The sequence below is a fragment of the Aquila chrysaetos genome, chromosome 9 (assembly GCF_900496995.4).
Source record: "Aquila chrysaetos chrysaetos chromosome 9, bAquChr1.4, whole genome shotgun sequence".
Classification (NCBI taxonomy): domain Eukaryota; kingdom Metazoa; phylum Chordata; class Aves; order Accipitriformes; family Accipitridae; genus Aquila; species Aquila chrysaetos.
The window spans coordinates 37841926-37857536 of record NC_044012.1 but is presented as its reverse complement, the minus strand read 5'-3'; the positions used below and the strand labels follow the sequence as shown (position 1 = coordinate 37857536).

General features: G+C 41.4%; 1 protein-coding gene across 16 annotated transcripts in view; it reads right to left on the bottom strand.

Annotated features, from left to right (window-relative positions):
• Positions 1 to 2565: 2565 nt before the first annotated feature.
• Positions 2566 to 15611, bottom strand: part of ARVCF (ARVCF delta catenin family member) — a 293557-nt gene continuing 280511 nt past the window's right edge. For 15 of the 16 annotated variants that reach the window (XM_030024130.2, XM_030024128.2, XM_030024129.2 and 12 more), the window contains 3 exons: positions 11534 to 11625; positions 9322 to 9435; positions 2566 to 7901 (listed from right to left, as the gene is read on the bottom strand). In XM_030024130.2, the coding sequence (XP_029879990.1) occupies positions 9334 to 9435; positions 11534 to 11625 (194 nt within the window). In that variant the 3' untranslated portion in view covers positions 2566 to 7901; positions 9322 to 9333. The remainder of the gene's footprint in view (positions 7902 to 9321; positions 9436 to 11533; positions 11626 to 15611) is intronic. The other variant, XM_030024138.2, reaches the window with a different exon arrangement.

The window sequence follows — 15611 nt, the reverse complement described above, 5'->3', positions numbered from 1 at the left end:
AGTTGAGCAAGTATGATCTGGAGTCACTGACACGTAAATGTGAAATCTCCCAGGGAGAAGAGTTACTTTTCAAAATAAAGTAATGCTTTGAATCCTGGGAAAAGCAGAAGGTTGACAACAGATCTTCTAATTCAAATATATTCTAAAAACCTACTGAGTATTACTGCAACATCAGCCTATTGCAATTAGAAAACACAACCTATTCTTGCACAAAACAGGTATGGAACTGTTCATCCGGAAGCATGTGTTTAAAGACTGCCCACTGAGAGCGTACCACTGATATAGAAAGCTCCTAATGGAAAGAACTCCCATAAAACACACAGCTTTCAGCAAATTCTCACAACTGTCACAAATGGTTGATCCCGCCAAATACTGGTAATTGAGATCTATTCTCCAAACGATGGCTACTCTCTAGGTTGTCTTAGTGATTCAGGCAACACGTGAAAGTGAGGTCTGGTTTCTGCCAGAGCCTCTCTGTAACCTCAAAGGGACATGATGTTGTATTTCAAAACATCAAACTGATTCTTTAAATCAGTGTACAAGAGAGAAGGAGGATTTATGAGGAAGTCAAATGCAGCACTAGTCCCTTTCACTTCCTAATTCAATACCAAATTGAGCATAACAGCACTCATGTAGCAATCCTTACAGCAGAAATTACTCATCAGAGCAAACAACAGTCATCATATGTTTGTACAGGAGCTAGCACTTCCTCCCACTGGTATGAGAAAGTGGAAAGCACCCCACTGAAGAATTTTGAGCAATGAGTCAAACATTAGATGCAGTGAAGAGAACATACAGAAACCCCTACAAGAGCAGCAAGGGAGAGACCACTGAGATCCCAACTCTCCCACCAAAGATGACATCACCACAGCAGCGATGCGTGCTTATTTGGTTGAGTAGTCAAATCAATTAGGAATCAATTATAAGGTATCTTATGAATAACAGCTAAGTATGTTTGCTGTGCACACACACTATAAGTATAGTAAAAGAGTTTTAGTCTTTGCCTCTGTCTCTACAGCTGTCAATGGTCCCATTATAAAACAACTTCCCATTGTAAAAAATCCCATCAGCTTGTACCAGAATGAGATTCTACCATTGCTGTGCTTCAGCACCTTCACAGTAGACACTGGGGAAGAGACCCATGAGGACACAATATTCCCCCAAGACACTGCTGAAACCTGAAACAGATGAGGGCTGTGGTATTTCTTGGCTGTTGTTACCAGGTTAACCTTTCACCTGCAGGACTCAATGCTTCCATTTGCCCAACCTGTGATAAGCTGGAAATGAAATCACTTTGACAGCTACAAAAGGTCAGCTGTAGAAACAACGTATTTGTTTTAGCTCAGTACCTTACCTACAGCATCTGCTATTCATTGCCATATTAGTGCATCCACAAAGAAAAAAATCAGATTCCTCATTGCAGCGGAACACCGATGATACCTAGGAGCAAGACGCTAAACCCAGGAGCCCACATCTTACCACAGCACTTGTGAAACTAGATCCTCCAGCTGCAAGAACAGAATCCGATGATTTTACAAAACTCCTGGGGACATTCAGGACATATGAAATAAGGAGGGAAGGCAAGCTGAAGATGACCTTCCAAGTGCTGTTTGCAACCATTTGCAAGTAAATGGAACCTTAGAGTGCTGCGAATTCCTGTGAATAAGGAATTAACGTATGGCAAACTCTGTTACTGGCAATGATTCATCAACCTTTCACTCACAGAAAACTTGACCTCCACTCTATCTGTAAGACCTTGCAGAACACTCATGTCAAGATTTACTGGTTTTTGTCATGCTTCACGAAGGCATAACAGTAAGTATGATGTGTTTAGGTGCATTAGTCTCCCTACTGATCTTATCAACACAGATGAATGTGCCAGGGAGAGGCAGTTCTCAAGAGAATTAAGATCTGTCAGTAACTAGCTGTTACTTGAAATACATGGTTGACTTTTCAAGTATTGGGATTTTTCTCCCCCACACAGCAACAAATGTAAATTATTTGGCACATCCCCAAAATAACAATTTCTCATGTCAATCAAACCTCATACATCGCTACAATAAGCATAAAGATTTTCTGTTATTCTTACACACTTATATTTATGAGAATACTTGCACACATTTCAGAAATGTGAAATCTTTGTAAAATTACATGGATTTTATGACTAAATTGGGAAAGGTTAATAACTTCCCAAATGGAAAAGCCATCAGCAAGTTAGGCTTGTGGTCTCAAATGTGCAGGCCTTTGAACAGTGACGCAGATGTCTTTCCCACAGAAATATGCTTGTATATTAAAAAGAAAAACAAAACAAAACAAAAACACGATCTGCAGTCCTTACAAGGCTCTGTGCTACAACTCCAGCATATGGCAATGAATCAAAATTTTTCAGCTATACTAGTTTAAAGGATAGTCCAATTGCCCTCATTACCACTGACCTTTTACTAACACCAAGTGCTGACCTGAGCTAGGGTTGAATAATCCCCTGCCACAGAAAATTGCTGTTGCAAAGCCAAAGAATATTTTGAGATAGCTGATGTAACAAAAAGATAACCAATGGCACGTGTATTCTTTCCAGGCATGGTTTATTGAAAACACACCAAATTGTTATCCTACATACCTGGTTTCTAACAAGCATTCTACTTGTCTGCGTTATGTAAAGATCCTATAATAATAATACATTCTGTCACGGTAACATTTGTTCTATGAAAAGCATAATCCACCTTTTTTTTCCTCTCCATACTTGTAAAATCAAACCATTCTAAGTGTTTCAGTTTATAGTACAGTGTAAATACAATGCAAAATCCCACCAGTCTAAACTACAGAGAGAATGTTGAGCAGTATTACAGAAAACACATTGTTGATTTTTTTTTTTTATTCTCCTACCATGAAAATTTTAAGGCACATGATAGTTACAAACACATTAGCTACTAATTACCAGTAAGCTTCTTAGTCTAGTTATTTTGTTTTTCTGAACAGTAAGAACCAGATTGGCAGGCCTTGTAGTATCTGCGCTATCTTCCTCCTCACCTTGGACTTCAGAACATCCTACCCTGATGTAAAACTTAAGACAGAAAAAAAAAGGTTCATAATACCTTCCCTTTAAATGCACTAGATTAGTTACTGTACCAACAAATCACAGAACTTCTCTGTCAAAGATAAGGAAACACCAGATTTTAGGGGCATCAAAACCCCCATCAAATCAGAAATTTTGTGAGAAACTATGCCTATATAAACACCTTCAAAAACTGTGAGAGCATGACTCCACCCCAACAGCACAAAAATGCTGGCTGAAGCATTGGCACACTGCAGTTTTCATGGAGTGGGCAGTTGGACAGCAGAAGAGGCTATAACCACTCTAACATGCCCATTTGGCTTCTGAAACTTTGCTTACTTGAAGGTTTTAAGATGTGCGCCTCTCACACGTAGCTGAGCCTATATGCTCAACTTTAAGGCAAGTAACAGAAGGTAACTCACCACCTTCAATTTCATGGAACTACTCCAGGAGTGAAAACTGCTTTGCCCAGCATAAGCCTCGCATGCTAGAAAGCATTACTGTAAATTACTCCTCAGAGTTGGCAAGAACTTACTCATCGGCTATAACAAACATGCCACCCCCTGCTTTCTTGATGTGTCACTTACAGCAAGTGAGTTCTGAGTCCCCAAGTCAGTCCCTTTTGTGGTGTCTTGGCAACAGAGACAAGATTTGCTTTCCTGATACAGATGCATTCAGAATTGGCATGTCTGAGTACACAAGAGTCTAACTAGGACAGGCAGGTGTTTTGCCCAGAAGACACTGAAGATCAGGACCTATGGCTGCCCAAGCTGTTCCCTGGGAAGCATTTCAAGCTGGCAACGCATCTTGAGTTGTCAAGTTACGCTTATGGCTAAGCTGCTACTTAACTCCAAGACAGAAACAAAATGTCCTAAAGCCTTGCCTTTCCACTCTCCTCCTCAGATTCTGCAGACAGACAGATCAGCCTGGGAAGCTGTAAGCACAAGTACAATTGCTCACACACTCAACAGCCAAACTTGATGCTTCTCTAGGGGAGTCTTGACACACAGTGTTTTTTAAACCTCCACAGCTTAGTGAAGATGCTTGGGAGATGTGCAAACCACCTCCCTGGGAAGAAAGTTCTGCAGTAATTACTTGCCATCAGAAGTCTCCCTCTCCCCCTACGTTATCTCAGCCCTCACTGGGCCAACAAATTTCCTCCTCCTCTTTAGCAGGAGTCTTGCAACACCATCGCTTCTTTCCACAACCATCTCTCCCACTAGAACTTCTGCAGGTAGAAATCTCTCCTACCCCAGCCCTTTGCAGGCAGATTCCCTCCAGTTTTCACAGTGGAGCCAACAGGAAAAGAGGAGGTCACATACCTGAGCCCTAAAAAGCACTGCCTGCCTTTTAGCAGGAGACTCTAGACCGTACTGCAGCTTTAGTCACGCACACCGCCGCTTTCCCTCCTTTACATACAGTCCCTGCTGCCAAAATACAACAATTACGGGTTCATCCACCCACATCCCAGAATAGCTCAAACAGCCAGTCACACTTGCGCCAACAAGGGGAGAGGTAACGGCAGGTGTGGGCACACATCCCACCAGCGCTTTCCACAAGTGAGCTTGTGGTCATAGATAAAAAGGACATTAAATCACCAGACCTGGTTCAAAGTATCTTGCTTTGGACTTCAGCTGGTGGGCTGATAATGCAAGGCGATAATCTCACATGGAAGTCACCCCCCAAATCCACTCTCCTTTCTCAATATCCAAACAACAGTTTGGTGAGAAGAAAAAACCACAGTAATGTAAATGATGGTTTATTGCTACATACTTGGGAATTCATCGTTATTGTAAGGCATGGGAAGGGCAGGGGCAAGACATGGGATTCCCAGGGGAAGTCTTGGCCCATGGACTTGGTATTTGACTTCTTGATATACCATCCTTTGCTTTTCTGTAGCAATAAACCATGTCGTCAGCTCACAGCTACACTGGCTGCCATGAACACTTACCCCCAGGAAAGCAAAGAACAGTTTGGTACAATGACCCTGGGTGGCCAATGCCATCTAACCTGACAGGGAGGTTTGCTTATCACAGGATGCAGTTTAAATACGAAAAGGACTTTTGGGGGCAAAGTGGGATAGCGTCTGAATTTGCTTCTCAAATACTCCTTGGTGTCGTTAGCCCACTAATGACAGAGACCAAAGCAGATTCCAATCCAGATTTTGAGTGTCCCTGTAGTATCCCACTGAGAGCCATGGGATATCTGGGATAGGAGGTCATGGACATGATTGGCCCCTAGTCACTTCACTTCCCCTTTCCTGCAGTCTTCTCTGTTAACCTCTTGCTGGCTTTGAAATACCTGTACAATAACTAAATCACAAAGTCTTAGCAGAAACTCCTTTCAACAGTCAGGTCTTTATTTTAAGTGAACTTTTGCTCAGACTCCTTTGGTAAATATATGGTTTGAAGTAGATCAGGGACAGACTGACAGCACGGCCCTTCTCTTACACTGTTCTAATCAGCTACAAAGCAGGTTCCATTGCTATTACTGAACATTTTTAAAAAAATCCTTTCATATACAAAAAGAATACACCAAGTACATAACCAAAAGTGATATAAAACTCTTCTGTGTAGCTTGGTTAAAAGGGTCTCCGCGTATTGGCAGAACAAGTATGAAAAGAGCACCATTGATATAATATACAGTCAGACTATGTATCTGGTTTCATTGCCACACTTTATGTCTACACATAGAGAGACACTGCCCCGACACAGATAATCACAGATGTATCTCTTTGCTTCCCTTGATCCGCTGAGCATCTTTGGCCCAATAGGACTCTCATGCAGGTGAACAAACAAATCTTTGCTATCTTAATTTGCTCCAAGCAACTTCACCTTCCCCAGGATCCAGAAGTGACCACTGCAACGTACGTGGAAGATGAGGGTCAAAAAGGGAGGGTGCGAAGGAGCACATGTATCATCCAAATCACTGACAGCTTCTGGCATCGGTCTTTTTCCCTGAATCAACAAATGCTTCCCTCTCCTGCAAACTACTTTACATGGTTTTGTTAACCTATCCTCTGCACAACAATATATATATATAGATATATAGATTTATTTATTTATTTATATATATGTATTCATGTCAAATTTTTAATATACTCAAGAAGATACAAAGCTCTTGGTACTTGCCTTTTTTTTTAAAGTTTTAAAATTTTTTTTTACAAAAATTTTAGATGTTTACTATTACAGTAATATTTTGGGGGAGGTGAGGTTGTTGGGTATTTCCCCTTTTTAATTACAAAGGAAACGGCAGGCACTGAAAACTGCAAATGATGTTTGCTAGATTCAAAATGTGCTTTCCAGTCACACCGTTTTTAGGAGCTTGTTTAAAACTAAACGTGGCAATCAAAGAACAGCGGCAACCAAATAAAATCAGCAAAAGTCCACTGATGCTACTAGTGACACATTTGCTTCCTATTCTCATCTGCTGCCCTCCCTTGACCAATGCCTGGAGAAAATCAGTGATCTGAAGTCATTTAGTTCATGGCATTACCAGATACCATAGATGCAGAGTATGTTCTCATGAGGTAAAAATTCCCCCTTACACAAAGCAGGCCTTGGCATCTTAGAGGAGAACCGTTGCACATGGGTGATTTTCACACCAAATGAAATATGTAATCTCAAAACAAAACCAAAGGAACACAGAAATCATGATGACGACTTAAAAAATGCCAAACCAGTTCCCTTTGTGGCATTTTTCATCAGGATCTATAGCCCAAAGCAAACATGGATCCAACAGTGATATATCTACCATCAAATATAAGTGACAGACCCATCTAAAATTTATAGTGTGTTCAAAATAAGACATCCTACAAAAAAGCTCCTATTTTTTTCCAATGTGTTAACAGCTATGGCAAAAGAAATTGTTAATCATCATCAATGCAACACTGGTACATTTAAAATGTAAAAGCTCCTTATTGCAATCTTTGAGAACAAGAAAATAAAAAGCCAGCCAACTCCATTTCTCAGCATAGATTTCTGAACCAGGGACACTGAAATCTTCAATAAACTGCTTTTCAATATCTGGAAATAAAAACAGCCATTACAGAATTCAAAAGGCAGAAGTATTGTACACCAGATTATAATGATAATATAGCACTGTGATTGATATAGCTTACTCTAAAAGCAGATTATACAGCTCGCATCAATTTTGTCATCCACTCTTCAGTTCATTTGACCAGCGTTTAATAGTTTTTGTTCTGCATTTTCTCCCTTCATTGAAATCCAAAAACCCCACTCAACATTCCTGCACTTTCTGTGGAAATAATAAAGAAAACCTAAACATTTTTCAAAAGGCTTTAAAAATGTTAGATTCACAGTTCAAAAGAAATCCCCCAAAACAAAAAACAAAACAATGAGCCCCAAACCAGAAAAGTGCTATAATCTTCATGGCTACACCTACGATATTATTTCAAATATTCTGCAGTTTCTCTTTCCCTTGTGAAGCTGTCGTCTTTGCTGCCGCATGACCTTCACTTCTCATACTTGGCACCATTCACATGTAAGAGTCACCTAAGAACGCGCGGCCAGCTAGATAGAAGCTTGGATTCTCTTTTCTTGCTTGCTTTCTTCTTGCAGGAGTGGGAGGGAGGGGGAGGTGGTGGCTACTTCTGGTGGGAATGTAACTGAGTTAAAAAGCAAATTGTCTCGCTGTAAGGCATGGTGCTCCAGGGTTGGCAATGGCAGTCAGTTGTGTTTTCTCCCCACATCCTCCTAGAATCTGCAGCCTGGTCAATGATGCAGCGCCCTCCAAATCTGAATGGCAGTGGTGACTGATGAGATCCTCTGTGTCGATTCAATGTTTATTTCTCCCCCTCAATTAAAAAAAAAGTGGTTGGACTCTAGCCCTGCAAAATAAAGTCAAAACTGATTAATACCAGCAAGTAACATGACCTTGGTGATCTCCATCACCCAGTGGTAGGACAGTGACTGCAAAAGCCAACCTATCCCCAATATGTGGGTTCCTTGAAGGGTATGACTGGGAGAAAACAAGCACAGACCACATTTTTCAAAGTCTGTACCCCACCTGTAAGCCTTCACTGCTCAGAGGAAGAGTGCAGGAGTGAAGCATATGGGCACTACGCACATATGTTTATCCCTGCCCTTTGGCTGGGCCAAGAAGGCTGACCACGCAGTGCTCACCAGCTGTGGGAAGCCAATGGTGCCAGGGTCTGCTCCATGGCTACGTAAGAGTACCTGGCAGTGCTGAAAGACTGCTCCGGGGAGGTGCTTCCAACCCAGGAACAGAAACAATCTGTAAACACTTAGCACTTATACTAGACTCTTAAATGAAGAAGGAGGGTGGAAAAAAAAAATCCACCGCCACCACCCAAAAACACACTGGAGTTTTCTCTCCCACTAATGCAAGTGTTTTCCATGTAGAATTATGGGAGCGAATGAAGTTTCGGAACTTGGGCCTTAAAGGCCTATTGCCCACTCTGATGGGAAAGTTGCCCAGTGCCTTCACAATAGTCACTAAGACTTTCCTTTAGTCATAGCCAGGGGCACAAAACCTGCTGTTCCAAACGTAGCGTCACATCTGATGGAGTGCCAGAAGGTATAACCGAGGTAGAGGGCTGTCTTGCAAGACAGCAGGAGACAGATTAGCAGTGGCAGGAGCAAAGAAAGGCCAGTGACATTACTGAGGAACTTGGCACATGGCAAAGGCAGAGAACTAGAAAGCAACAAAAAGGCACCTTTCTTTAACAACAGAAAAAAAAAAAAAAAAAGGAATTGAGAAGTGAGAGTTGTGGGTCAATGTTTATTGTGTAACCAAAATCATCTCTCCTTGCAAAGTAACTTGTGTACAGCCAGCAGCTTTCCTGCAGATGGGCAGGGCTGTGTAATTCATGGGAACCTCAAGGGACATCCATAAATAGTCAAGGGTATGCTTTTCCTTAAGTCTCAGGCTAATCCTTATAATGAGCATAGACGGAAAAAGAATGGTTGGAAGCAGGAACATACTATTCAAATTCATTCCCATGGCCTAACAGCAGAAATCTTTCACATCTCAGCTGACAACCAATCATTCATGATATTAATTTTCTGTCTGGTTATTTGACAGGTTGTTTTTTAATCAAACAATGGTGTTTGATTGTATTTCATTAAAGATACACTGAATAATATAAACACCACTTTTTTTCAAATGCATTTTCATTTGTCTGAAAGGACCCAGTTAGCAGTTAGCCTTGAACAGATTCCACAGTGATACAGATCATGCAGGAGACAAGTTAATCACTAACACCAATTACCATTAAAAGGACCTACCATGCATGCAAATTAGACCCAGGAGTCAACAGGCTGGGGTTTAATGTCACGGGCATCCACCAGATTCACCGAAGCCCTGTTACTCCTGTTAATGTTTTTCCTATTTGTGTCATTCTGCAGCACAGGGTGAGGAGTTAAAGGCAAAACAGAGCGGATTAATCAAACAAAACCACCAAACAAGTCAGCTTGAAGGAGCACAAGGGAAAATTAGTGATAGAGAAAGAAACAAGATCAGCAAAGGCACAATACTGACAAAAGCATCTGTAACAGCCAAAAGGCTGCACTTCCCTGCCATCATTATGCACAATTTTCAGCCTCTCTTGAGCCTCAGAGCCATGGTTATCAAACAATTCACAAGCCAGAAGACCCCACAGATATATTTGTTTCACAGCATAGTGAGAGGGATGAGTAGCAGCTACTCAGCTCTGCTCAGCTGAGGCCATGGCAGTGCATATGTCTGATGTGTACAGCAGGCTGAATTCAGGTTACCCTCTGTCCTGAAAACCAAGAGGCAGCACAGACCTTGGGAGACACATTGTTGAGATTAAATGTTTTTTCTCTTTTTCTCATGAAAGCAAAACAGCTAACTCACTGAACTCTAGGTTGTGCTTCACTTCAGACATACACTAGAGTTTGGACTGCTTGATGTGATTTTTAGGGTTGTATTGGACCACTTTAATGAATTTTGAATGGCAAAAATAACAATTATTTTGTTCTTTCCTGCCTTAGTCTATTTTCCTTAGAAAGACATGTTCTGTCAAGCTCCTATTGATCAACATTCTTATGTCACTTAGTGGCTCCATTCCCACTGCATCCTTGCAAAACATATTAGAACAGTGATGAGGGAACTAGAAAGTTATTTCGTTGACACTATTTCAAGCAGGGCCATCTCTTGCCACATTTGAGCAGGGGATCACACTGCATGACTTGAGTAATCAGCTCAGTTTTATCAGTTCCAAAAACAAACGAAGAAGCACAAGGACCTCTGCCAGGAAGTCTAGCTGGGCAGCCTCCAAGAGGGTGCAGCCACACCCAGAACTGGCAAACTGAAGAGAGTGATCTGGGCTTAAAAAAAGGTCCAGCTGCATTGAAACCATTCTCCAGTGTATACCTTCAGGGAAAGGCAAAAGACAACTAGAAATGTATGACCAGGCAAGTTAATATAGGCAGACTGATGCAGCAGGACATCTTCCTAAGTCATGATCTACGGAAGTATTTTTCTCCAAATCACATTTTTATTTCCCTTGTTCAATAATAGTGGGTTTTCCTTTCAATTGACTGAAGTTTAATTGTTTCCACTCAACATGAATCACCTGGATTTTCTGATATTATCAGGAACACGCTGAAGGTTATTAAGGACAGCCTTCTGCAGACTAACAATAGTGTTTCCTACCACTGACTTGTTTCAATGAATCCTCCTCTTCCTCCCCTTCCTCCTTGAAACTACTTCCCCAGGGAAAACACAAACTTATTTTGAGGCAAGGGAGAACTGATGGCCACCACATTAATCGACTTTTTAAAAGGTCTGCTGAAAAGGTACAGCAATGCAACAGAAATTACACAGAGCCTACTGAGCCACATTTGCACACAACCCACAATACAAAGAGCTTTGTTAAGTAAGATTTTTTTTTTTTTTTTAAATTAGGAAGTTGTCTATATTTGTTTTTAGAAGGCACATATGTAACTATGCATGTCTCTCCCTTCCTCTCCATCTCCTTGGCCCATGCCCATAGTCCACCATCAGGACTGTGAATGAGTGTTGCAGAAACAAATACTGTTCACCATGCTGCTGTACACAGACTCACAAGATCACACCTACTTCTCATGGTGAAAACAATAAAGCAGCGTGACAGTTTGAAGTGACTATTTTCAGAACAAAGTCTGAGCACAGTTATACACTTTATGGATAGGGAATACTGCCTGGACAAGGGTGACAGAACAAACACTTTCTATTTTTACAACCTCCCCATTTACAAGAATACAGTGATTGCCTGCATTTGCTCCTGCACTGGAAAGCAACATTTTGTTTTTGTTTTTTAGTTAGCCAAGTGCTAAGTTACAAAATAGTGTCTTCATCGGGGGGGGTAGGACGACCAACCACCAAAAAAACCCCGCCCTTTACAGCCCCCTATAACGTATTTCATGGTGAGGACACCAGGCTTCCTTTCTTTTAAAGGCATTAACTAGCATTCAGCATTAACAGGAAGCTCACTTTTAAAGGTTCTTTCTCCGAGGCATCCCCTGTGTTATCACTGGTCTTGTATTTGCGCTCCTTGTCCCGGTGATCGATGGTGGAGTACCCATCTGAGGAGAAATAACATGACAGTCAGACATGAAGCACAAATAAGAGCAGGAACAGAGCTGATGCAAGCAGAATTCTTCAGCAAAGAAACAGGAATATAAACCATCAGAACCCAAAGATGCTGGCAGCCTACTTTTCACATGCGCTCCAGCTCTGAAATTTCATTTTTACCAGCTTAAAACAAAACAGAAAAGCCCTCTTTTTATATCACTGCCAGATGCTGGCACTCATTAGCAAGCAGCACTGTTTTCATCCCAGCCTGCTGCACTTTTTAGCGTGCCCAAGGAAAGCAGCAAGTTGTCATCTCACGCCCTGTGGCTAATGAGCTTCAAATTCAGCCCAAAGCTTGTGTTCCTTGCTTAGCAGCCTGATTAATTGGCTGTGTTCATTCTCTGAATGCTCTGCAGCATGTTCCCACTCTTGCTGAGCCTGACTACTAGCAGGACATGACAATAATTTGGAAGAGTCCCCTTCAGAGCACTGAGAAAAAGGGCTTGTTGAGTTGGAAGAAATCTTGATGCAAACCCTGCTGTGCTTGGACTGTCTTTCATTACAAAGTAGCACCTCTTGGTGCTTTTTCTGCTGACAACTAAGAAACAATATGAAACCATGATGAACACATGGAAGAAAAGTGTGAGAGGGTTTTATAAAGAAATGCCTCTAATTATTTCAGAACCTTTACTTTGAATCATTGTCAGCCAATGCAAATCTTAATTTATTTTCCTGATGCATCAAATTCTCCTCATTATCAGTGACAAATAGATCCTCTCCTGCTCTGTTTTGGCAGCATTGTAATCTGGAGTAAATGACACTCAAATTTATAGCTCCCTGTAGGCTTTTGTTTTCCCCTATGTAATTGAGGGATCATTAATGTTTTTATGTCCTGTCAAACTGAGTTCTTAGAATACAACAAAAAGGTTTTACATAAACTATTAAAATGCTCCTCTCTTGGTTTATTACTTGCCTGCAACAGGTCAAGTCAGTCATATTTTTTGTGGGGTTTCCATGGCATAAAAGAGGCACTGTTTGCCCATGTGACAAAAACACACAGAGCTAGAGAGACTTGTACCAAACGCAGTCGCAAGGCAGGGCCCTAAATGATGTTTATGCTGGCCACTGCCAGGTTAGTTTTAAGAGCTGTAGTTTTCCTTTATATCACGTGAATCAAAGTGCACACAGACCTGCAACAAGCACCTGAAGTAGTGTATGTTTATGAAATCATGGATAGTTACAGATTATTTAACCATGCTGCCTAAAAATACCTAAAGAATTTTGGAGTTATACATGTAGTACACAGATCTTGCAGCATGAAAATAATTGCTACACAGAGCTTTACTTACAATTATTTGTTGACAATGAAGATGCCTAACATTCTTGGCTATTCCTTTCGAACAAAAAAGAAAAAAATTTAAAGCCTACCAGCTGCATCCAGCTACCCAGCCAGCATTTGTGGAGGAACGCATGACCAGTAATTCTCTTTCAAATGACAGGCATGAATACTGCTAGTAAGTCATATCCTAATCTAAAGATTCGTCATTTATTTAGGAGTAAACAGTTTCCATAAGTATGTATTTCAATGATGGAAACATACCAACTTCCCCCCCCAAAAAATCAAACAACTAAGCGGTAGCTTTTTACAATCTAATATTAATTATACTCACAATGATGTAATGGATCACTCTGCATTTTTGTAGTGCCATTATCATGGGTGATCCACAAATATTTTTTAAAAGAATTGCTAAGGTACAAAGGAAACCTTTAACCTACCCCCAGAAAGCAACAGCTACTAAGTGAAGTATGGCAACTGTGATACTTTCCAGGGAGCAAGGTCAGAAGTAAGGACTGTAATCACAAGAAATTAAAAGCACAACAGATCTTTAATACTACTAAAAAATTTAAAAACCATGCTTAGCCAGGACAGCAGCAACAGGAAGATCAAGCTTTTGCACAGTGGCAGTAATCTAATAACGAAGAACAGTCAAGAACTTTGTTCTTCATGTCTAAGCTCCAACATATTTTGCAATTCATACCGTCAGCCCACTCTTGTGTGGTCTGCAGGCTAACAGTGCCACACACATCAGCACTAATGGATTATGTGTTTCTAAAAACCACACACTGTGCTATGACTCTGTCAAGATGAGCAGCAGCAGAGATAAGAAGTTCATGATTTGATCTAAAAATGAAAAATATCTTGAAGGAGGCTGCATCAGAGAAGTAATACATCAGTACCCCACGAGCCACAGATCTCCAAAGAAATTAGAAAGTACAACTTCTCCCACATTTCAGGTTCATTGTAAAAAGTGATCAAAATTAACTCTGTTTCTGTGGCATAAAGGAGACCTACACAGATCTTGCAGATCTTACTGCTCCAAGGTATAAATGCATTATTGTAATACAATCCAATGTAGAGACAAAAGTTACTTTGGTCAATAGAGGCACATTCCATTTTTGGCTTGTTTATTCCTCCCTCTCAACTTTCTGCTTGTTGTCTTCTGTATTGCTTCACCGAGTATCTCCCATTCGCTCTGCAGCAACATTTTTATGTCCTCACACATTACAGGACCAAATGCCTGCTGAGTGTCCGTCCAGTCGTGCCTTCACGCAGCTCTCATCTTATAAAGATCAAATCTCTGGACCCATCAAAAAGGAGGAGGAGGAGGAGAAAGGAAAAGTTATGCCTGAAGATGGGCACATAGGACAGGGGCATCTGAACTATTTATTTCTAGTCTGAACACTTCCCAGGTCACAGATGCTCTTGTCTGACTGGCTGTAGGTTAATTGAGGCACAGGTACAGTTTTAGAGAACTCACAAATTTGGCATACAGCCTTGAGGATCACAGTTCTGCTGCTTGTACAGACAGCTCAGGGTCACAGCCACCCTCAGGCAGCACCGTGACAATAAGCATTGATGATCTTCCGATTACTCTGTGCAGAGCCACTTGTCTGGAGCTGATGAGGTCTGACAGACCTGAGCTATCTCTGCACTGGGCTGGTCAAGTGGATCCCACAGTAACTCATAATACATGTTTTCTTCCATCTCCCAGGACATCCACGCTCTACCCAGGCGTTCCTATTGCTCCAGACAACAGGAATCTGACTGGTCTAGTACTGCCAGCTGACGGGGAACGTATCTTTCTGCCTCCCTAGCCACACTGACAGTCAATTCATTTCCTTTACAGAGAAGGATGACCCCCACAGCATTAGCAAACAAGCTGAGATACCAAGAGCAATTTTCTTTTAGCAATCTTGAAAAAGAGTCAACATGGGTTAACAGTAAAGGCCCAGGCACCAAGACAGCTTAACTCTGATAAAAAGAGGCAACAGATGAGCAGCAAACAAGCAGTGATGTTCTGAAACAAGCAGTCTTGTACACTGGCAGGGGAGCAGGATAAACACTCTGGGCTGGAAGGACCTGGCTGAATGGATGGGAACCTCTAACATGGGCATGGCAAGGAAATTCACTGAGTTCTGCACTGGCACACTCTAACGTGTTTGAGGCAATTACGGTTCAGTACCGAAGCAGTACAGCAGAAAAATAACTATGCAACCTGGAAGCATCTGAATTAAATGAAATGGACAACATAAAGCTGGAGACAGATGAGAATTCTCTAAAAGACAGTGAATATAAAATAGGAAGATGTTAGGGCAAGTGAAATCAGAAAGAGAGGAAGGCAAGGGAAAAACACACAACTGAAACCAGGGCACAGGACTTTCTGCAGTAAAAAGAAATAAAAAGATAAGCTGGGATGCCAAATAACTCTCTCTGGTACCCTGTCATGCATTTTCTTTGCAAACGTGAGTTCAGTCTCTCCTGGAGGCTCAACGTAGACTGGTGTGGATTATGTGGGGATACAACCAAACTCCTTACTGGAGGTACAAACCCAGAGGACTGCATGTTGATGTTCTGCTCCTTGTATCTGCCAGTTCACTCCAGAGTGGGAAAAGAACAAAACCTCCACAATACAACAGTCCACAATGAAGTTAAAAT